The 22,897-nt window shown below is 52.9% G+C and overlaps 2 protein-coding genes across 6 annotated transcripts; both read left to right on the top strand.

Moving 5' to 3' along the window:
* The first annotated feature begins 13,828 nt into the window (after nucleotides 1-13,828).
* On the top strand, nucleotides 13,829-17,158 carry SLC10A3 (solute carrier family 10 member 3). 5 transcript variants are annotated; one of them, XM_003806353.4, is made up of 4 exons: nucleotides 13,839-13,927; nucleotides 14,163-14,214; nucleotides 15,387-15,885; nucleotides 15,973-17,158. In XM_003806353.4, exons 3-4 carry the CDS (start codon nucleotides 15,529-15,531, stop codon nucleotides 16,960-16,962), a joined length of 1,347 nt encoding a protein of 448 aa, XP_003806401.2. In that variant the 5' UTR covers nucleotides 13,839-13,927; nucleotides 14,163-14,214; nucleotides 15,387-15,528; the 3' UTR covers nucleotides 16,963-17,158. The 5 variants fall into 5 exon arrangements, with proteins under 5 accessions (XP_008951039.2, XP_003806401.2, XP_063457776.1 ...); XM_008952791.4 differs by having other exon boundaries at nucleotides 13,829-13,927; nucleotides 15,387-17,158; XM_063601706.1 differs by having other exon boundaries at nucleotides 13,855-13,927; nucleotides 14,163-14,579; nucleotides 15,387-17,158.
* Nucleotides 17,159-17,772: 614 nt separating this feature from the next.
* UBL4A (ubiquitin like 4A) lies at nucleotides 17,773-20,751 on the top strand. The gene is made up of 4 exons (XM_034949651.2): nucleotides 17,773-17,932; nucleotides 18,136-18,241; nucleotides 18,490-18,698; nucleotides 18,820-20,751. Exons 1-4 carry the CDS (start codon nucleotides 17,885-17,887, stop codon nucleotides 18,928-18,930), a joined length of 474 nt encoding a protein of 157 aa, XP_034805542.1. The 5' UTR covers nucleotides 17,773-17,884; the 3' UTR covers nucleotides 18,931-20,751.
* Nucleotides 20,752-22,897: the final 2,146 nt, after the last annotated feature.

The raw sequence follows: 22,897 nt of genomic DNA, 5'->3' as shown, positions 1-22,897 counted from the left end.
GCCTGGGCAACAAAAGCAAAACTTCGTCTCAAAAAAAAAAAAAAAATACAGTGTAGGCTGGCACAGTGGCTCATGCCCTATAACCCAGCACTTCGGGAGGCCAAAGTGGGCAGATCACTTGAGCCCAAGCATTCAAGACCAGCCTAGGCAAAATAGCGAGACCCCATCTCTACAAAAAAATAAAATTAGCCAGTCGTGGTGACACGCATCTGTAGTCCCAGCTACTTGAGAGACTGAGACAGGATTACTTGAGCCCAGGAGGTCAAGGATGCAGTGAGCCAAGATCACACCACTGCACTTCAGCCTGGGCAACAGAGTGAGATCCTATCAAAAACAAAACACACACACAATACAGTGTAATTGTTATTTGCACAGCATTTACATTGTATTAAGCATGATAAATAATCTCAAAATGGTTTAGATTCTATGGGACCAGGCTTGGTGGCTCATGTCTGTAATCCCAGCACTTAACGGAGGTTGAAGCAGGCAGATTGCTGCAGTCCAGGAGGTTGAGGCTGCAGTGAGCCGTGATTGTGCCACTGCACTCCAGCCAGGGTGACAGAGCGAGACTTTGTCTCAAAAAAAAAAAAAAAAAAAAAAATCAGGCCGCGCACAGTGGCTCACACCTGTAATCCCAGCACTTTGGGAGACCGAGGTGGGCAGATAATCTGAAGTCGGGAGTTTCAGACCAGCCTAGCCAACATGGTAAAACCCTGTCTCTACTAAAAACACAAAAATTAGCCAGGCGTGCTGGCGCATGCCTGTGATCCCAGCTACTCGGGAGGCTGAGGCAGAATCACTTGAACCTGGGAGGTGGAGGTTGCAGTGAGCCGAGATCACGCCACTGCACTCCAGCCTGGACGACAGAGTGACACACCGTCTCAAAAAAAAAGAAAAAAGGGCTGGGCGCACAGTGGCTCACGCCTGTAATCCCAGCACTTTGAGAGGCCGAGGTGGGCGGATCACAAGGTCAGGAGATCAAGAGGTCAGGAGATCAAGACCATCCTGGCTAACACGGTGAAACCCCGTCTCTACTAAAAATACGAAAAATTAGCTGAGCATGGTGGCGGGTGCCTGTAGTCCCAGTTACTCGGGAGGCTGAAGCAGGAGAATCGCTTGAACCCGGGAGGCGGAGCTTACAGTGAGCTGAGATTGCACCACTGCCCTCCAGCCTGGGTGACAGAGCGAGACTCCATCTCAAAAGAAAAAAAAATCTATGGGAATAAATATGTATAACTATAATGTATCCATTTTATATCAGGGACTTGAGCATCCCTGGACTTTGGCAGCTATAGGGTGCCCTGGAACAAATACCTATCGGATACCAACAGATGACTGTCATCAACTCTGATGTGCTCATCCCTCTAGTGATCGACATGTGACCAGTGCTGTCTCATCTGTACCCACATGGTCCCATATGTTGACACAAATCTCAACTTCCTTCTTGCATCAATACCTCAGTTATACCATAGGTAACACCTCACCACAACCCTAGCCAGTAAGTGTGGCCATTGTCCCCACTGTACAAAAAAGTAAAGGTCCCTAGTGGGGATAGGAGAGTTCCCGGTGTAGCAAGACTACAAGCCAGATAAGTACAATTCCACAAGGTTACCAGCTTGCCCCTAAATGAAACGGAAACTCACGGAGTGTCTATACTGCCAGGCTGGGAGGGGCTTGGGCTCCCCGACACTTCTCCAGCAACTGCTGTGATTGCCCAGCCTTCTTCCATTTGTTCCTTCAGCTCATTTGTTCACTAAACATTCACCAAGTGCCTGAACTGGTCCAGGAACACCGTAGTGAGCCACAGTGACAGCCTCTACCTCTTCATGGGGCTGCACCCTCACTGGGGTCACCAGTGTCACAGCCCAACACAGGCTAGGAAGCTGATGGCATGGAGCACAGCCTGCCTGACTTCCCAAAGAGGAGGTAAGCTTGACATATCCCACGGTCCTGTTTTGCCAGGGTATCGCCCCCTGGGCCTGCCCTGTAGGAGTTAGGATGTCCTCACTTACAATGCCAGAATTCAAACTCAAACTGGCATAAGCAAAAAAAAAGGGAGGATGGCAGAATGCATTGTTCCTGTAATGGACCCCGAAGCCCAAGGGACTTGGGCTCTCTCCACCTCTTGGCTTTGTTTTTCTCTCTGTATTGGCTTCATTTTCCAACATGGCAGCCTTCCTTGCCATGACAGTTGTCAGAATCAAAATGGAGTCACTTGTGTTAAAAAACACAAAACAGAGCTGGGGAAGGCTGCAAATGCAGAAACCACAGCCTTCCACAGAAAAAAAATACTGCGAGGACATCTGCCCAGCAACTTTTTGAGACGGAGTTTCGCTTTTGTTACCCAGGCTGAAGCGCAGTGGCGCGATCTCGGCTCACTGCAACCTCCGCCTCCTGGGTTCAAGCGATTCTGCCTCAGCCTCCCAAGTAGCTGGGATTGCAGGTGTGCACCACCACACCCAGCTAATTTTTGTATTTTTAGTAGAGACACAGTTTCACCATGTTGGCCAGGCTGGTCTTGAACTCCTGACTTCAAGTGATCCACCTGCCTCAGCCTCCCAAAATGCTGGGATTAAAGGCGTGAGCTACCGTGCCCGGCTGACTTTTTTTTTTTTTTTTTTTTTTTCTGAAACGGAGTCTGGATCAGTCACCCAGGCTGGAGTATAGTGGCACAATCTTGGCTCACCACAACCTCCGCCTCCTAGGTTCAAGCGATTCTCCTGCCTCAGCCTCCTGAGTAGCTGGGATCACAGGCATGCGCTACCACGCCTGGCTCATTTTTGTGTTTTTAGTAGAGACAGGGTTTTACCTTGTTGGCCAGGCTGCTCTTGAACTCCTGACCTCAGGTGATCCACCCGCCTCAGCCTCCCAAAGTGCTAGGATTATAGGCGTGAGCCACCGCACCCAGCTGAGCAACTTAACCCTAACCCTGTCCAACCTCATACTGAGGTCACCCTTGTTATCGATCCTTGTAGCCAAGGAGAATTCTCTCAAAACAATTAGGTGATCCTCTTCACTTTTCCTTGAAAAACCTTTGCCTTCTTTTGCCTCCCTGTATATGCACACAGTTTACCATACAGTTTAGCATGGCACATGCATTCCCACTGCAACGCATTCCAGAATAAATATCATTTTCTCTCAGAGAGCCTGTCTGTTATTTAGGATGACATAACTAGAGTCAGAAGTGGGACCTACAGCTTGGGCACTTGAGAGTCCAAGGCAGGAGGATCACTTGAGCCCAGGAATTTGACACCATCCTGGGCAACACAGCAAGACCCTGTCTCTAAAAAAAAAAAAAAAATTAATTAGCCAGGTGTGGTGGTGCACACCTGTAGTCCCAGCTACTAGGGAGGCTGAGGTGGGAGGATGGCTTGAGCCCAGGGGTCAAGGCTATCTCAGAAAAAAAAAAAAGAAAGAAAGAAAGAAAAAAGAAAAGAAAAGAAAAAAAAAATAAGTGAGACCTGAAACAAAATCACCTTCAAAAGGAATTGGGGTTGGGCACGGTGGCTCATGCCTGTTATCCCAGCACTTTTGGAGGCCAAGACAGGAGGATTATTTGAGCCCAGGAATTCAAGGCCAGCCTGGGAAACAGAGTGAGACCCTGTTTCAAAAAAATAAAATTAAAATAAAAAATAAAATTAAATAAATAAAACTAAAACACTGGTATGTAGAGGCGCCTAACTTCTCTATCTGCTTTTCTTTTCTTCCTCCTCTCTGCTGACTCTGTTGGCTTTTTCTTCTTCTTCTTCTTCTTTTTTTTTTTTTGAGGCGGAGTCTTGCTCTGTCACCAGGCTGGCACGATCTCGGCAACCTCTGCCTCCCGGGTTCAAGGAATTCCGCTGCCTTAGCGTCCCGAGTAGCTGGGACTACAGGCATGCGCCACCATGCCTGGCTAATTTTTTGTATTTTATCATGTTGGCCAGGATGGTCTCGATCTCCCGACCTCATGATCTGCCTGCCTCGGCCTCCCAAAGTGCTGGGATTACAGGTGTGAGCCACCGCACCTGGCCTTCTTCTTCTTCTTTTTTTTTTTTTTTTTTGAGACAGGGTCTCACTCTGCCACCCAGGCTGGAGTGCAGTGGTGCAGTCTCAGCTCACGGCAGCCTCAACCTCCTGGGCTTAAGCGATCCTCCCACCTCAGCCTCCCAAGGAGTTGGGAACACAGGCACCTGCCACCACGCCTGGCTAATTTTTGTAGAGATGGGGTTTCATCATGTTGTTCAGGCTGGTCTCTATCTCCTGAGCTCACATGATCCACTCATCTTGGCCTCTCAAAGTGCTAGAATTACAGGCGTGGCCACCGTGCCCAGCCAGCTTCTTCACTTGTATTAAGATAATTGTATTAAGATAATTTCACCCTGGGCAACCTGATCAGACCTCAACCCTACATTAAAAATACAAAAAGGTAGCTAGCGTGAAGGCACACACCTGTGGTCCCAGCTATTCAGGAGGCTGAGGTGGGAGGATCACTTGAGCCTGGAAGTTCAAGGCTGCGTTGAGCCGTGACACACTACTGCACTCTAGCCTGGGCGATGGAGTGAGATCTTGTCTCAAAAAAATAAAAATAAAAAAAGATAATCTAACATTGGTGATTTCAAAAGCTGTTTATAACTTTTCCTTAGGGCATTTCAGCCAAGAAAAAGAAAAAAAAAGGGTGCTTTCAAATTACAACAGCTCCATGGCAACCAAAAACCTAGCCTTGTACACTTAGGAGTCATTCCTTTCAGAAACATCTATGGAGGTTTGCCTAGCTGACAATTGCTTAGGGTGACGGAACAGTTAATTAAAAGATTGATAGTCTAAAAAGGAAAGAACTAGATCAATGTTTGCGAAAGTTAGGTTCTCAGATCAAACAGGTCAAACTCTTGAGCACACAGCAATCACATAAGGTATCTCTGTCCAGCATAAAAATTTGGCTTTGTCTGTCATGTACAATCCAGAAAAAGCTGAGGAAAAAAAACAACTGTAAATATCTTTTTGAAAAGTGCCTCTCCACCTGTGCTGACTAATCAAGCAAACCAGATTGGCCACTGGAAATTCTGTTTTTCTCATACAATTCAGCCAGTCCTAACTGAAATGTGAACATTTGAATATTTAACCTCTAAACTCATTTGATACAGAATAAAAGGATTTTTAAAAGATATTTTAAATCAAACTGCTGTAGACGCTGCTTTACCCAAAATTTTGATCTTCAGCCTTCATAAGATTACCTATGGGGTCAAATAATGCTCAGCCACACGAACAGGTCTCATTTTGTCAGAAATTGGATCCAACTGTCCTTTTATAAACTGGCAAGCGTATATTACTATATTGTACTGTCTCATGACAAAAATTTCAAAATGAAAGCTAGGGAATCTGTTTATATGTAATCATGTGTCCGTACGTTTTCACATTCTGTGTAATATTTTCTACCAAAATATATGAAAAATATCTAATTAATTAAAGGGAAAAATTAAAAGCATTAATTATTTTATCAAAAATACAGTAATTAGGTGGGCATGGTGAGTCACGCCTGTAATCTCAGCACTTTAGAAGGCTGAGACAGGTGATGACTTAAGCCCAGGAGTTCTAAAACTAGCCTGGGCAGGCAGGGCGCGGTGCTTCACGCCTGTAATCCCAGCACTTTGGGAGGCCAAGGCGGGCGGATCACGAGGTCAGGAGTTTGAGACCAGCCTGCCCAACATGGTGAAACCCCATCTCTACTAAAAATACAAAAATTAGTCTCTACTAAAAATACAAAAGGTACAAAAGTTAAAAAAAAAAAAAAAACTAGCCTGGGCAACATAAGGAGACCCCCATCTCTACAAAAAAAAAAAAAAAAAATAGCCAGTGTGGTAGTGCGCACCTGTATGCCCAGCTACTCAGGGAGCTCATGTAGGAGGAGAGGATTGCTTGAGCCCAGGAGGTTGAGACTGTAGTGAGCCATGATGGCACCACTGCACTCCAGCCTGGGCGACAGAGTGAGACCCTGTCTCAAAAACAGTGGCTCATGCTTGTAATCCCAGCTACTTGGGAGGTGGAAGCATGAGAATTGCTTTAACCTGGGAGGTGGGGGTTGCAGTGAGCTGAGATTGCACCACTGCACTCCAGCCTGGGCAACAGAGCGAGACTCTGTCTCAAAAAAAATCTGTAGCTGGGACTACAGGTGTGCGCCACCACGCCTGGCTATTTTTTTTTTTTTTTTTTTTTTTTTGTATTTTTAGTAGAGACGGGGTTTCACCGTGTTAGCCAGGATGGTCTCGATCTCCTGACCTCGTGATCCGCCCGTCTTGGCCTCCCAGAAAAAGTTGTTTCTAAAGGAAAAACACTAAAACATGCCTGCTATTAGATTGCAGCCCTTTGCATTGTTTCTTATCTACATGAAGACGGGACTAGACCCCAAATCCTCCTAATTTCCTCTAATATTTGGCTAAAACTCTCCAACTAAGAAAAAAACCTGTTATGTTGCTAAAGGCCTTGAAGCTGAAGCTGGAAAACTTGGTATAAATATCCAGGGACAAGTCTCATGCCTGATGTATGGGTCACACAGGAAGTTCTCCAAACCACCTGATGCCATAACCAGAGATATTCAAACTGCAAACCAGAACAAGAAGTTGAGCGCTTCGGCTGGGCGCGGTGGCTTCAGGCCTGTCATCCCAGCACTTTAGGAGGCCGAGGTGGGCGGATCACTTGGGGTCAGGAGTTCAAGACCAGTCTGGCCAACATGGTGAAACCCCATCTCTACCAAAAATATTTTTTAAAAATTAGCTGGCTGTGGTGGCACGCACCTGTAATCCCAGCTACTCGGGAGGCTGAGGCAGGAGAATTGCTTGAACCTGGGAGTTGGAGGTTGCAGTAAGCCAAGATCATGCTGCTGCACTCCAGCCTGGGCGACAGAGCGAGACTCCATCTCAAAAAAAAAAGAAGTTGAGAGCTTCACCCATCAAAATGAAAATCTTGTCACTCTTAATTTTTCCTTTCTTATGTCTGCCTTTTCGTTGACAGGATAATGGTGTAATTGAAATTGCACAATCAATAGCTTCTGTCAGTAACCTCACAGAACCTGACCTAAGAGATCCTTCAGCATCTATTGGTTAAATCAGGAAATATCTGTTCTATTGCTAATAGCACATGCTGAACCTGGATAAATTCCCCTGGGGAACTTGAGGCCCCATATACACGAAATTACAAAACATAGGTTATAACAGGTCACATAGGTTATAATGGGTCTCAGCTAATTCCCCATGGTCATTTGATTTATTCACTTGATTGCCTTTAAGCCTAGGTTCATAGCTCAAAACTATTATGAAAACTGGGGGTATCATATTACTACTAATATTAATTTGTATTTTCCTTTTAACAATTTGTACTTGTTACTTGTGAAACTTCTGCAGAAGTACAGCTGCTAACAGAGTATGCTGGCACGGGGCTTCCAGATGATGGCCAAAAGACCACAGAACAGAAAAAATAGAATTTAACGATGGACTTCAGGTAGACTTAGTCTGAGTGCAACTCTCTCCAAATTTCCATTGTTGCTCAGATGTGCCTAAAGGGGTTTTGACACTGACTCTTAGTTGTCAATCACTCCCTCTTATCTGGAACCAGACCAACAACCCAGGACAGGTCCATCCCAGCACTGAGGGACAATCCAAACCTACTGCTTTTGAAGAAAGATCACGATCAAAAAGGGGAAATGTGAAAGTTGCCAGAAGCAAAATGGAGTCACTTGTATTAAAAACAAAACAGGTGCAGTGGCTCACGCCTGTAATCCCAGCACTTTGGGAGGCTGAGGTGGGTGGATCACTTGAGGTCAGGAGTTTGAGACCATCCTGGCCAACATGGTAAAACCCTGTCTCTAGTAAAAATACAAAAATTAGCCAGGCATGGTGATGCAGGCCTGTAGTCCCAGCTACTCAGGAGGTTGAGGTGGGAGAATTGCTGGAACCTGGGAGACGGAGGTTGCAGTGAGCCAAGATCGCACCACTGCACTCCAGCCTGGGTGACAAAGTGAGACTCTGTCTCATTAAAAAAAAAACAAAAACAAAAACAAAAAAAACCCTGCCAGGTGTGGTGGCACATGCCTGTAGTCCTAGCTACTCAGGAGGCTGCAGCAGGAGAATTGCTTGAGCCCAGGAGTTCTGGGCTGTAGTATGCCAGGCCGATCAGGTGTCCACAAAAAGCTCAGCATCAGTATCCTGGGAATGGAGGACCACTAGGTTGTCTAGGGAGGAATGAACCAGCCCAGGCTGGAAATGGAGCAGGTTAAAACTTCCATGCTAGGCCAGGTGCGGTGGCTCACCCCTGTAATCTAGCACTTTGGGAGGCTGTCATGGGAGGATCCCTTGAGCCTAGGAGTTCGAGATGAGCCTGAGCAACATAGGGAGACCCTGTCTCTACGAAAAATTTTTAAAAATTAGCCAGGCATGGTAGTACACACCTGTATTCCTAGCTACTGGGGAGGCTGAGGCAGGAGGACCACTTGAGCCCAGGATTTCTGGGCTGTGGTATGCTATTCTGATCTGGTGTCTTCACTAAACTCAGCATCAATATGGTAATCTCCTGGGAGCAGGAGACCACCAGGTTTCCTAAGGAAGAGTGAACCAGCCCAGCTCAGAAACAGAGCAAATAAAAACTCCCATGCTGATCAGTAGTAGGATCGCTCCGTGAAAAGCCACTGCACTTCCAGCCAGGGTCACATAGCAAGACCCCACCTTAAAAAAAAAAAAAACCTGAAAACCGGAGCTGGGGAAGGCCATGAAGGGAAGGTTCTCATGTGTGATGCCTGATAGCAAAACCCATCATGAGACTGCAAAAACTATAACCCTGTACAACGGCTATCATCACCATAGTGATATAGTTTTTGCAGTCTCATCACCTTACACACAGAAAATACTTCTGTGAACACATCTACCCAGCAACTGCCTGTCAAAATTTGGACTGATGCCACCTTTGTTATTAATCCTTGTAGCCAAGAATAATTACCTGAAAACAATTATGTAATTCTCATTTTTTCTTTAAAAACTTTTCTCAGCCGGGCACGGTGGTTCACACCTGTAATCCCAGCACTTTGGGAGGCTGAGGAAGGCGGATCACCTGAGGTCGGGAGTTCAAGACCAGTCTGACCAACATAGTGAAACCCCGTCTCTACTAAAAATACAAAATCAGCCGGGCGTGGTGGCGGGTGCCTGTAATCCCAGCTACTCAGGAGGCTGAGGCAGGAGAATCGCTTGAATCCAGGAGGCGGAGGTTGCAGTGAGCTGAGATCGCGCCATTGCACTCCAGCCTGGGCAACAAGAGCCAAACTCCATCTCAAAAACAAACAAACAAACAAACAAACAAAAAACACCTTTGTCAGCCTGCTGCAATGGCTCATGTTTGTAATCCCAGCACTTTGGAAGGCCGAGACAGGAGAATTGCTTAAGCCCAGGAGTTTGGGACCAGTGTAAGGCAACATGGTTAAACCCCATCTCTACAAAAAATGCAAAAAAATTAGCCAGGCATGGTGGCACATGCCTGTAGTCCCAGCTACTCGAGGGGGCTGAAGTGGAAGGGTCACCTGAGTCCAGGAGGTGAAGGCTGCAGTTAGCCAGTATCACACCACTGCACTCCACCCTGGGCAACAGAGTGAGACCCTACCTTAAAAAACAACAACAAAACCCTTTTTCTCCCTTCGCCTCCCTGAATATACACAGTTTACTATGGCACACACATTCCCATTGCAGTACCCATTCCAAATAAATACCATTTTCTTTTAGTCTCCCTCTCTGTGACTTAGGATGGCATTCCCAATACTTCAGTACAAGTTCCTGGGGACTAACCCTCACTGGTCCAGACTGGATTATGGCATGATGTCTGCCCACTCTGAGTGGCTGGCTGGTTATACCTGGTTATGTGCCCACTCCAGGGCCCAGCGTTGGGGTCATCCACATGCAAACCATGTGTACTGAGAGTGGAGGAGGGATGGTTCCCCCAAAGAAAACTAAGGTGCTGCAACCTGATGCTGGGCAGGCAAAAGTGACAGGTGTCATTACACTTCCCTGTGGATACTCAATGTACCTCATACTTACACTAGCATATGCCTTCCATGCCTTTTTAAATTTTTTTTAAAATCTGTTTATGTAGAAATAGGGTCTTCCCATGATGCCCGGGCTGGTCTCAAACTCCTGGGCTCAAGCAATCTTCCCTCCTCAGCCTCCCAAAATGCTGGGATTACAGGTATGAGCCACCTCACCTGGCCTCTTTATTTATCAAATACTGTTTCTGGGCCAGGCACGGTGGCTTATGCCTGTAATCCCAGCACTTTGGGAGGCCGAGGTGGGTGGATCACCTGAGGTCAGGAGTTTGAGACCAGCCTGGCCAACATGGTGAAACCCCACCTCTACTAAAAATACAAAAATTAGCTGGGTGTGGTGGTACATACCTGTAATCCCAGCTACTTGGGAGGCTGAGGTAGGAGAATCACTTGAACCCGGGAGGCAGAGGTTGCAGTGAGCCAAGACTGTGCCACTGCATTCCAGCCCGGGCGATAGAGTGAGACTCTGTCTCAAAAAAAAAAAAAAAAAAATCCTGTTTCTAGAGGTCCCTGCCTGAAGAGCAGAGGTAGGCATGCCTCTCAGGGTCACCACTGTGACCTTATTACATAACACCTGGGCCTCCCATCTGAAATGTGTTGATGTTGCTATCATTTGTTCCATCTGTTTTTTCGGTCCAGATGACTTCTCTTTGGGCACTAGATAACCTCACCTCTTCCTCCTTCTCTTCTAGGGTAAATTATTATTATTATTACTATTATTATTATTATTATTATTTTGAGTCAAGGTCTCACTTTGTTGCCCAGGCTGGAGTGCAGTGGTGCCATCTCAGCTCACTGCAGCCTCCATCTCCCGGGGTTCAAGCGACCCTCCCACATCAGCCTTCCGAGTAGCTGGGAGTACAGGTACATGCCACCATGCCAGGCTAATTTTTGTATTTTTTGTAGAGACGGGGTTTTGCCATGTTGCCCAGGCTGGTCTTGAACTCCTGAGCTCAAGTGATCCACCCGCCTCGGTCTCCCAAAGTGCTGAGATAACAGGCGTGAGCCACCCGCACCCTGGGGTAAATTACTGATTCCCTAAACCAACTAGGAACATTGTCTTGCCTTTAATTTTGCTATTCCCTTTTCCTGCAGACAAAGCCACCAAATTCTTCATGTCAGATATCCCACCTGCCCACTTGGGCTTTTCAGGGAAGGCTGAAGTGATTGACAATAACAGACAGCAGTCTTCTGACTGCATTTGCTCTCCTTGACACCTGGCAAAAACAAGAATTGGTGGCTGCCAAGTGGCTAGTTCCAGGTGAATTTTACTGACAGCGTCAGGCAGGCCCAACAGCACAGGCAAGTGGAATACAAAAATTCCCTTTTCCTTCAAGAAGGACACAACGTTTTTGGTTTTCCTTCTTTGGCTTTTCCAGCTGACTCCTTTCTCCCTCTGGCCAATTTTACCCCATCCTCAGACAATCCCTACCCTTACTGCCGTTTTCCAAATTGCAGTCTTCAGCCCCAGCATGTGCCTAGTCCAGCCCTTTCACTTGTCCTAGTCTAAATACTGTCTACTTCCATCAGGACCCTTCAACCCCATTTGAAAGGGACAGAACAACCTTTCCAGAACACCAAGTACAAACACACAAATCACTTCTGCCTTAGTGATCCCTGGAGGCTAAACAATGGCTGAGAGCTATGGCTGCAAATGTTTTTGATCATCCACACATCAAACCCTTGGAGCAACCCTCAGCATATGTATATTTGCTCATATTATGCGCACATACTAACTTGAACTTTGTAAAACACACACAAAAATCAATTTTTTTTTTTTTGAGATGGGAGTCTCACTCTGTTGCCCAGGCTGGAGGAGAGTGGCGCGATCTCGGCTCACTGCAACCTCCCCCAACCCGGGGTTCAAGAGATTGTCCTGCCTCAGCCTCCCAGATAGCTGGGACTACAGACACCCACCACCACGCCCGGCTAATTTGTTTGTATTTTTAGTAGAGATGGGGTCTCACCGTGTTAGCCAGGATGGTCTCAATCTCCTGACCTCGTGATCCGCCTGCCTCGGCCTCCCAAAGTGCTGGGATTACAGGCATTAGCCACCGCACCCGGCCAAAAAAACTTTTTAAGCTGGGCATGGTGGCATGCTCCTGTAGTCCCAGCTACTTGGGATACTGAGGTGGGAAGATCGCTTGAGCCCAGGGGTTCGAGGCTGCAGTGATTATGATGGCACTACTGCATTCCAGCCTGGGTAACAGAGCGAGACCCTGTCTCTAAATAAATAAATAAAGTTTTAAAATAAATTTAAATGTCAATAAATTTATTAAAAGTATATTATTTGGCTGGGCACGGTGGCTCACACCTGTAATCCCAGCACTTAGGGAGGCTGAGGCGGGTGGATCGTTTGAGGTCACGAATTTGAGACCAGCCTGGCCAACATGGCAAACCCTGTCTCTACTAAAAAATATAAAAATTAGCCGGGTGGTAGTGGCGCACGCCTGTAATCTCAGCTACTCAGGAGGCTGAGGCAGGAGAATCGCTTGAATCCGGGAGGCGGAGGTTGCAGTCAGCCGAGCTTGTGCCACTGCACTCCAGCCTAGGCGACAGAGCGAGACCCTGTCTCAAAAATAAATAAATAAATAATAAAAACAAATGTATATCATTCATTTGAAACATTAGAGACGTGGGTGGTTTTGTTCTGTTCTGTTTCCACATCTGCAACCATGCGTCTTGTGCACCTACCCGGGGCAAATACCTCCGACTCCATCACAGTCTTGACAAGAGGTTGAAGTGTGCAGATTGATTCCAGTTGCACCAATAAGCTTTGGGAACATATGATCCCCCCCCACTCTGTACTGTCTTCTGTACTGCCTTCCGACCTTCTTTCTACACATTCCCATCATATTTTTCCCCAACTTTCTGCCTTCTTTCTCTTCCTTTACCACAAAGCCTCTGCACCTTGCTAGTGGCGCCAAAGTTTGGAAAAGCAGACAAGTCCACTTAATGTTCCACAGTATAGAAATTGGCGTACGCCGGGCGCAGTGGCTCACGCCTGTAATCCCAGAACTTTGCGAGGCCGAGGCGGGTGGCTCACGAGGTCAGGAGTTCGAGACCAACCTGGCCAACATGGTGAAACCCCGTCTCTACTAAAAATACAAAAATTAGCCGGGCGCGGGGGCGGGCGCCTGTAATCTTAGCTACGCGGGAGGCTTAGAGAGGAGAATGGCTTGAACCCGGGAGGCGGAGGTTGCAGGGAGGCGGAGGTTGCAGGGAGGCGGAGGTTGCAGTGAGCCGAGATCGCGCCACTGCACTCCGGGCTGGGTGACAGAGCAAGACTCAGTCTCAGAAAATAAATACATAAAATAGAAATAGGCGCTCGGTCAATACTTGAACGAAAGGAGGAACTCCGCACAGAGCCTGGCGTCCAGGTCGGTCAAACTCAACCCTGGGGCCCCAGGGCTGGGCACCTTGAGCGGCAACGTGGCCAAAACCCTAACCCCGGGCTCCCAGCCCTAGCAGCAGCCCACGGGCGTCCCAGCCCTGCTAACGTCTAACCCTCTGTCCCATTGCCTTTAGAGGTCGCAGCGTAATCGGGAATGCCTGGGGCTCACTCCCAGAGCGGGTCGCCCCAGCGATCATAACAGGTTCAGATGCGCTGCCAAGCGATTGGTCCAGGCAGCGCCAAGCGCCGACCAGCTCACCCGCACCGCGCCCGCGCCGGCGCGTCACTCCCAGAGACGTCACAACCGGTCGGAGCCCGGCGAGCAGCCGGAGTTGAGCCGGACGCTGAGGGGGGGGCGGGGCCCTGACGCGCGGGGCGGGGAAGGGAGGGGCTTCGGTGGGGCGGGGCCCTGACAGGCCGAGCTCGCGGGCGTCTGCCGGCCAGGCAGACGCTGCAGCTAAGCTGCGCGGTGGCTGTGGCAGGTGAGAGCCTCCGGAAGGGAGGCGGCCTCTGGCCCCGACCCTGCTCCGCGATCGCCCACTCGGGCGCCCGGCCGGGCCTGGCAGGGAAGGGCCGCCGCCGCCGCCGCGCGTTTGCGAGGCCTGGCGGGGCCGCGGGGCCCAGGAATGGCGTAAGGGGCCCCCCCAGACTCCGAGACGGCCCGAGCGGGTCGCCGGCTGTGGGACGGCGGCGTGCCCTTCCTTTCCTCCCTCCCAGGTTCGCGCCCGAGCTCTGCTAGCCACCCGTCCGACAACTTCCGGACTCCCAGGTAGGGAGGAGCCCCTGTTAGCACTGCCAGTTACCCCGAACACTTGGCCGTTTTGGAAGGGCCGGGACTCCCTCCCCTGCCTTGTGGGTGCATCTGCTCAAACTCTGTCGGCCCCTCAAGCAGAAATGGTGTGGGATCTGGGCCAAACCCCTCTTGGAGTGACTCAGAGCCGCCAGCCCTACTGGAGGGATGGGGCATGGGGTGGATGGCCCCTAGCCTTTCCCTTCTGAACTGGTTTGTATCACCCCGGTGGCTTCAGTCCTGGTGCCTTCATCTTAGCTCCTGTACTTTGCCTCTCCCACCCCACTGGTTTTCCTGCCTCCCTCTTCAGAGGTAAGACACATGGCTGGACCAAGGCCTCCAGGGTAAGTGACCCGAACTTCAAGCCAGCAGAGGCCATGTCATCCTAAGCTAGGAATAGGGGAGGCTCGCCGGGATGAACCTTTGGCTTAACCTAACCTCTGCTCCCTACTTCAGCCTCACCCCAGTCTCAGATGACGGGAGGCCAATGCCAAAGACGGATAGGATCTATAGAGGCAGCCTCTTCTAGGACTGGGACACAACAGTGCATGAGGCAACTGACAGGGGTGATGTAAAGCTGTTGTGTCTCCATCCTGGTTGCCCCAGTTCTAGGAGGTGACGTGACACTACGGTGGTCGCTGCCCAGATTGAGAAGTGGAAGGGGGTGTTGCTGGCCGCTAGAAACGCTCATAATTCCACTGAGTTTGAGGCTCTGGTAGGGGCGCATGTGGGCATGGGAAGGAGCCCTGCACTCTGAGCACAGCCTCTCAGATGTAACGCAGTGGCTCTGGGAGCTCAAAGTCTCAGCCCAGTGGGAGCTCTGACAAAAGGAGGACAAACCCCCCCAGTAGACATGTGGCTCTGTCTGATCCACTCCTGCTGCCCCTTCTGGCAACTTCCCTGGGGAGGGAGGACCTGCTTCCCAGCAGGACCTTCATCGAGTCACTGTAGGGGCAGGTAGAGCGGGCCAGGGAGCCACAGCTGAATGGCACTCAAGGGCCATCACTAGGCATTGCCTCTCCCTTCCTAAGTGTGGGGCAAGGGTCCCTGCTGAGTTTTACTCTTAGCAGTGGGCTTCCAGATCCCCATGCTCCTGGGTTCTTGACTGCGCACCCTCACCAGCTGCCTCTCTGTGTCCCTTACCTCCTCAGGGAGAGCCCTGCCATCAAGGAAGACAGCACAGGACTGGGACCCACCCATGAACCCTTCTCAGGACAACCCAACAGCACCAGTGGGGATGTTCTCCTAAGCCGCAGAGGGCCTGGGCACACCATCCGTCCTCCAGGAAGAGCCATGGTGTTAATGCAGGACAAGGGCAGCTCTCAGCAGTGGCCTGGTCTGGGGGGCGAGGGTGGTGGCACAGGTCCCTTAAGCATGCTCAGGGCTGCCCTGCTGCTCATCAGCCTGCCGTGGGGGGCCCGAGGGACAGCCAGCACCAGCCTCAGCACTGCTGGGGGTCACACCGTGCCACCGACTGGGGGCCGCTACTTGAGCATTGGAGATGGCTCTGTGATGGAGTTTGAGTTTCCTGAGGAGAGTGAGGGCATCATCGTGATCTCCAGCCAGTACCCAGGCCAGGCCAACAGGACGGCGCCTGGCCCCATGCTCAGGGTCACCTCCCTGGACACAGAGGTGCTGACCATCAAGAACGTGAGTGCTATAACCTGGGGAGGCGGGGGTGGCTTTGTGGTGAGCATCCACTCAGGCCTGGCTGGGCTGGCCCCACTCCACATCCAGCTCGTGGACGCCCATGAGGCCCCGCCCACACTGATTGAGGAGCGGAGAGACTTCTGCATCAAGGTCTCACCTGCTGAAGACACCCCTGCCACCCTCAGCGCCGACCTGGCCCACTTCTCGGAAAACCCAATCCTCTACCTGCTCCTGCCTCTTATCTTTGTCAACAAGTGTTCGTTTGGGTGCAAAGTGGAACTCCAGGTTCTGAAGGGGCTCATGCAGAGCCCCCAGCCCATGCTGCTGGGCCTCCTGGGCCAGTTTCTGGTCATGCCCTTGTACGCTTTCCTCATGGCCAAGGTCTTCATGCTGCCCAAGGCCCTGGCTCTGGGCCTCATCATCACCTGCTCGTCGCCTGGCGGCGGGGGGAGCTACCTCTTCAGCCTCCTTCTTGGAGGGGACGTCACCCTGGCCATCTCCATGACTTTCATCTCTACGGTGGCTGCCACTGGCTTCTTGCCTCTGTCTTCGGCCATCTACAGCCGCCTGCTCAGCATCCATGAGACACTCCACGTGCCCATCTCCAAGATCCTGGGGACCCTGCTGTTCATCGCCATCCCCATAGCCGTGGGCGTGCTGATCAAGTCCAAGCTCCCCAAGTTCTCCCAGCTGCTGCTGCAGGTCATCAAGCCCTTCAGCTTTGTGCTCCTCCTGGGCGGCCTCTTCCTGGCCTATCGCATGGGGGTCTTCATCCTGGCAGGCATCCGGCTACCCATCGTACTGGTGGGTATCACGGTGCCCCTGGTTGGCCTGTTGGTGGGCTACTGCCTAGCCACGTGTCTGAAGCTGCCAGTGGCCCAGCGGCGGACGGTCAGCATTGAGGTAGGGGTGCAGAACAGCCTGCTGGCCTTGGCCATGCTGCAGCTATCCCTCCGCCGCCTTCAAGCTGACTATGCCTCCCAGGCCCCCTTCATTGTGGCGCTGAGCGGCACCTCCGAGATGCTGGCCTTGGTCATCGGCCACTTCATCTACAGCAGCCTGTTCCCAGTTCCCTGAGGCCTCTGGGTCAAGCTTTCATGAGCCCCAGCCCCCATACTCCACCAAAGTTCTCACGCACTATGCACTCAGAAAAATCCAGGCTTATTTTTTTTACTGATTTTTTATTCTCCAGCTTTCAGTGCCAAAGAGGCCATGCTGAGTTAGGTAGGTGGGCGCTGCCCAGAAAATATATTTCAATAAAAGAGAGAAGCAAGCTTGGGTCCCTTCTACTCTTTGCCCTTTGGGGCCTGGGCGTGGGGGTAGAAAGAGTGTGCTGGGTAAGTGTGGACCAGGGTGGAGGGCCAGCTTGGGTGACACGGTGACCCCTGCATAGGCTTTCCCTATCAGCCCTCCCCGGGGGTGTCCCCACTCTGGGAGAGGTGGGAGGATGAGGGCAGAGGCGTAGCCCCCCTGCCCCCTCTCAAGCTCAGTGGAGCGTTTCGCAGCCAGACCAGAAAGGAGGAGGTAGAAAGCCACCAGACAGGGGGCGGGGGCGGGCCGTCTGTGGGTATGCAGGGCCAGGCGCCGCCAGCAGTCCTGGCGCGTGGGGTGGTCCAGGCAGTCCGCGGGGGCGAGCGTACCTTCTGGCCCTCCCTTCTCCATGTCCCAGCTCCCAGATGACGCCAACCTGGCCCGACTGGTTCCTGCTCCCAACTCCCCCGCGTCGTTGCTTTGGGAGGGGTCCGCCGGCCAGGGCGGTCGATGCGCGCGTGCTAGGCGGGACCCCGGGGGGACTCCTCCCGGGGCGCAATTGGGCCGGGGGGCGGGGCCGGGGCGTGGACGGGGCAGGAGGGCGGGGCCGGGAAGCGCGGGCGGCGGGCGCGCCCCTCTCGCTGCTTCCGGCGGCGGCGGGCGGTTCCAGCGCGCGCCCGGGGCGGCGGCGCGCGGCGGGGGGTGGTTGGGGTGCGCGCCGGCGCGAGTGGACGCCGTCGCGACCGCCATGCAGCTGACGGTGAAGGCGCTGCAGGGCCGCGAGTGCAGCCTGCAGGTAGGGTCCCCGGGCCGGGCCGCCGGGTCCGGCGCGCTCTCTCGCCCGCTCCTGGCAGGGGGACCGGCAGGGCCGAGGGCGGGCACGGGGCGGCCGGGCCGAGGGCTGGGAGCCGGGAGAGCTGCCCTCGGGAGCGGACGCGTGGGCTTCGCCGTCTGGGGGCCGCGGGCTCAACCCTTGCCTCCCACCCTCCGCGCGGCCAGGTGCCAGAGGACGAGCTGGTGTCCACGCTGAAGCAGCTGGTCTCCGAGAAGCTGAACGTCCCAGTGCGCCAGCAGCGGCTGCTGTTCAAGGGCAAGGCCCTGGCAGGTACCCAGGGAGAGGAGACGCCCGGGGAGCCCCGCAGGAAGCGGGACCGGGGTGCGCGGGCCGAGGCCAGCAGCCGTGTGTCGGGTCGGGGTGCGGGCGCCAAGCGCCACATGACCCCAAGGGAGGCGGCCGCATGCCTCACAGCCGGATGCCGCAGCGCTCCGCTCCCGCCGCCCGAGGCGGCCTCGCGTCCCGGGCCACCCCCACGGCGGTGGAGGAGGAGGAACCCATCGATCTGTCTTTGGCAGATGGGAAACGACTCTCGGATTATAGCATCGGGCCCAACTCCAAGCTCAACCTAGTGGTCAAACCCCTGGAGAAGGTGCTACTAGAAGAAGGCGAGGCCCAGAGGCTGGCCGACTCCCCACCCCCGCAGGTCTGGCAGCTGATCTCCAAAGTCTTGGCCCGCCACTTCAGTGCGGCAGATGCCAGCAGGGTCCTGGAACAGCTACAGAGGGTGAGAAGGGTAACCCTGGGCATCCTCTTCAGGCCCAGTTGCTCCCAGCCCCTACCTCTGTTGCAGTGTATGGCCCCCCCGCACTGGCAGCCCCTGAATCTTCCTGCCCTTCTCTCCCCAGGATTACGAGAGGTCCCTGAGTCGCCTGACGCTGGACGACATCGAACGGTTGGCCAGCCGCTTCCTGCACCCTGAAGTGACTGAGACAATGGAGAAGGGCTTCTCCAAATAGAATTCTCGGAGCATGGGGAGGTGCCCAACGCCAGGCTACCGCTGCATGTCGCACTAAGTGTGTTCTCCTGTTGCGGTTGGGCTCATCATCATCATAGCTGGCATGTACCTGGCTCTGGCCAGGTGCTAGGCACTCCTCACAGCTTGACCTGGGTTTGCTTCCACACCCTCAGAAGAGGAGAGCCGGCACAGCAGAGGCACCGGCGATGAAGTGGCACAGCCCCAGTCGGAATCCAGCGGCTTCTGAAAGTGCCTTGGTGTGAGAAGGAGGAAGGGGCCGCTTGGAGAGCTGGGCTCTCGCGTGTCATGTTTAGCCCACTGAGAATATACCCTCAGGTGACTCCCTCCCGATCCTGAAAGGGAAAGCAGCTGTCACCTGACTTCTGGCGGGTCCAACATAGCCCTCAGCTTACCTCTGCAGGAGGCCAAGTGACAGCCAGCCCTGGAACCCCCCGACCCCCGCAGCTGCTGCAGCCAGTGTGCCAGTGTGCGTTCGACAAATGGAAAAGCAGATTGGGGCCAGGGAGTCAGCAAGGCACCCCAGCTCTGTGATGTGACTTTGGGCGAGTCTCAGTGCCACTTGGTCCCCAGCCATGGACTCTATACAGTGAGGGCCACTCACCGACCTGAGTCAGTGTCCTCTGTCTCACAGGGCCCCTCTCCCTTCTGTTCAGTAAACAAACTGAAGCCAAAAATGAAGCCGTGGCCAAGTGTGACCCAGAGATGGGGTGTCCTGGCCCTTAGTGACACAGCTCCTCTCTGGGGCACCCTATCTGCTTGTCTCGTCCAGGAAGCGTTAGGGCTGATGGGTGACTCAGCAAGGCAGTGTCAGAGCTGGGACTGGGCGTAGGCCTTTGTCCTCGTCCCCAGCACTGGCCTCCCCGTGGAAGATGAACACATCCCAGTCACCTGTGTACAGGGGCTCACTTTGTGTGCTCCTTGTTGCCTGAGAGGAAACCTTGGGGTGCCAGGGTGGGGGCAGAAGCATGGGCTGGGTTCCGGTTCATCCTCCTCCACCCTGCCGTGTGTGCGGGCACAAGAGGACATCTAACCACCTGCTCCTTGGAGGAGGCCCCCAGGGGTGGTAGAGGCTGGAAGGAAGCCACATCAGGAGGACGCCACTCCGGCCCTTCACCCTTGCCAAGTGAGCTGCTCACAGTGTGGTCAGGGCTGCTCATGCTGGAGGCCCTCCTGCCTGGGCCTTGTGGGGCAAATATTGGGTCCCCAGGCTGGAAAGATGGACAGAGGCCCAATGGGTGAAGGCTTTGAAGAGCACACAGAAGCCCCTGGCCCCCCACGAGAGCTGGAGAGCCATGTATATGGCTTCAAAGCCACCTACGGCAGGGACACACTCGTGAGCATGTGTGGCCTGCAGTTCAGGTGATACATTTACCAGTGTTCTTGTTTGTGTGGTGCCAGGAGATTGATTTTGGAAAAAGTGAAATAACATTAAAGGTGAATGTGAGGCTTCTACTTTTATCCAAAAGGAGCTATATTAGCTAGGCTGTTTCTGATATCCAATCATTGGTTTAACAATAAAGGCAATTTGTTTAATCAGTTAACGGAAATTTCTTGGCTTATGAAAGTGAAAGTCCAGTGGTATTGGCATTGGCAGCAGGTGAGCGATTTCATCCAGTGTCTTCTGCCTCCCTCTGCGTTGGTATCTGCTACATCCCAGGCCACCACCTCCGAGGATGAAAAGATGGCTGCCTGCAGCTTCCACGGAATCCCTCCCTCACTGCCAGAGCAGCATCTTCTCTGTGTACCACCTCTGCTGTCTCAGATGCCCCCAGCAAATAAACACTCTTCTCGTTGGTCAGAACTGGATTGTGCGTCCAATCATTTTGGTTGGGGTAGGGGGTAATTCTCCGTCAGGGCTGGCTCCCTGGAGCTAGGCATGGGGCCACTTCCCTGGACACACATGGGCTATGCAAGGGACAGAAGGCTCTGGGGGAGGGCTGGATGAATGGATATCCTCAATGGTGGCCGCAAATGGCAGCTGTCCACTACAGGGGCCATGCATGTGTCAGATCAGAGCCACCTTGCAGGTAGTGGAGGAGAGGGCTGGAGGCGTCAAGATCACACAGGGAAAGCGTTTTCTGAGGCTTGGGTTAGGGAAAGCACCAGAGAGAGGAAACACTGCAGGGATGGGAGACAGGAAGTGGGGGGATCGTTAGAGGACACTGGGGATTCTGCATGAAGATGGAGCAGCCACAGGCTGCAGCCCCCCCAATGCTGAGATCCTTTAACAGGGGTCAGAATGTTTACTGCAGGTGCTGCGCCCCTCTGAGCCAATTGTCCGCCCTGAGAGGTAGCACCGAGTCATCCACTGCCCCCTGCCCGGTGAAGGGCCCTGAGACCCACCACCTGCCCCTCAGGGAGGGGCCTCGGGACAGTATCTGAGTCCTGCGGCCATGGTGTGACTACAATGACATCAGGAGATAGCAGCATGAGTGAAGGGCCCAGCTGGGATGAGGTGCTTTTGGTGTCGTTTCCCAAGGGCCCACGGGAGGAAGAGCGGCCTCAGAGGACAGCAGCATTTGCCTTGGGGTGGGGAGGTTCCCTGGCAATGGATTAGCTGTGCCCACAGTTTGCTGGCACTTTGCAGGTGTCCCATGTGAGCCTCACCAGCTCCAATAGATCTGCCCGGGCCTGGTACTCCCAGGAGTAGATGCAGCAGAGGTGGCCAGCCTTGAGCCTCCCAGCCCTGAAAAGCCTTCAGGAGAGATGAGAGACACACAGCAACTGCCCTGTCCTCCTCCAGGGCCCAGCTGGAGCGGCCTGCATACACCTTCAGGGCCCCACTGAATGGCCGGCAGTCCTCATTCCTCACCCTCTTCTGCCTTTGCTCTCCCGCTGTTTCCACCGCTTGCTCCTTCTCAGGCTCTCTTGCTGGTTCTTCACACACACCCCACCCCTCAATGTTGGTGCCCCAGGGCTCTGTCCCTGAGCCCCTTCTCTTCCCTCTGTATCACTCCTCGGGGAGCTCATCCAGCTTGCTTTCTATTTCTGTGCCTCACTGCCATGTCTATGTCTCATCCCGGCCCTCTCTCCTGAGCTCCAGCCCATGTCTTCCAGACAGCGCCTGACTTTGCTGCAGACGACACCCTGCTCATCACTGAGTGCCCCCCTGTGACCCAGGTGCTGGCAACCCTGAGACTGGAAGACACAGTCCCTTCCCTCTTGGCACTCACGTCCAGCACTGGCCGGCTCCTCAGCACACACGTGTTCTCCATGGCCCGGCTGGAGGACTGGCAATGCCACTCAGCCAGGCTTCTGAGGGAGCAGGAGGCCATCTTTGCCTCTCCCAACTAGCCATTCTCCATAGGCAATCAGGCAAGAATATTTTTGGAAGCATCCAGGGCAGCTGCTACTGTATCCTTTCCTCCTCTGGCCACACTCACCCCCAGCCCCTCATCAGGCAGCTGGCAGGGTCAGGCTGCCCCACTGTTGAGGACGCTCAGTTTGATCACGTGATCCGGGTGGCTGCTGCCAGATCTCTCCCCTGTAAAGACGCAGTTTCCCTTCCTGATTCACAAGTAATTTGGGGTAATATTTGGGGACTTTGTGAATATCCTGTCCCCAACAACCTTTCAGCTAATGCTTTTGCCATCCAGTGACAATCCTTGCCTGAATCGATTTTTTTTTTTTTTGTGAGACGGAGCCTCACTCTGTCACCCAGGCTGGAGTGCAATGGCGTGGTCTCGGCTCACTGCAATCTCTGCCTCCTGGGTTCAAGAGATTCTCCCGCCTCAGCCTCCTGAGTAGCTGAGACTACAGATGCGTGCCACCACAGCCGGCTAATTTTTTTTGTACTTTTAGTAGAGATGGGATTTCACTGTGTTGGCCAGGCTGGTCTCGAACTCCTGACCTCGCAATCCACTCGCCTCGGCCTCCCAAAGTGCTGGAATTACAGGCGTGAGCCACTGCACCTGGCCATCCTGAATCAATTATTAAGTTAATAACAA

The sequence above is a fragment of the Pan paniscus genome, chromosome X (genome assembly GCF_029289425.2).
Source record: "Pan paniscus chromosome X, NHGRI_mPanPan1-v2.0_pri, whole genome shotgun sequence".
Lineage (NCBI taxonomy): Eukaryota > Metazoa > Chordata > Mammalia > Primates > Hominidae > Pan > Pan paniscus.
Note: the sequence above shows the minus strand (reverse complement) of the source record. Positions and strands in the feature narration are given on the sequence as shown.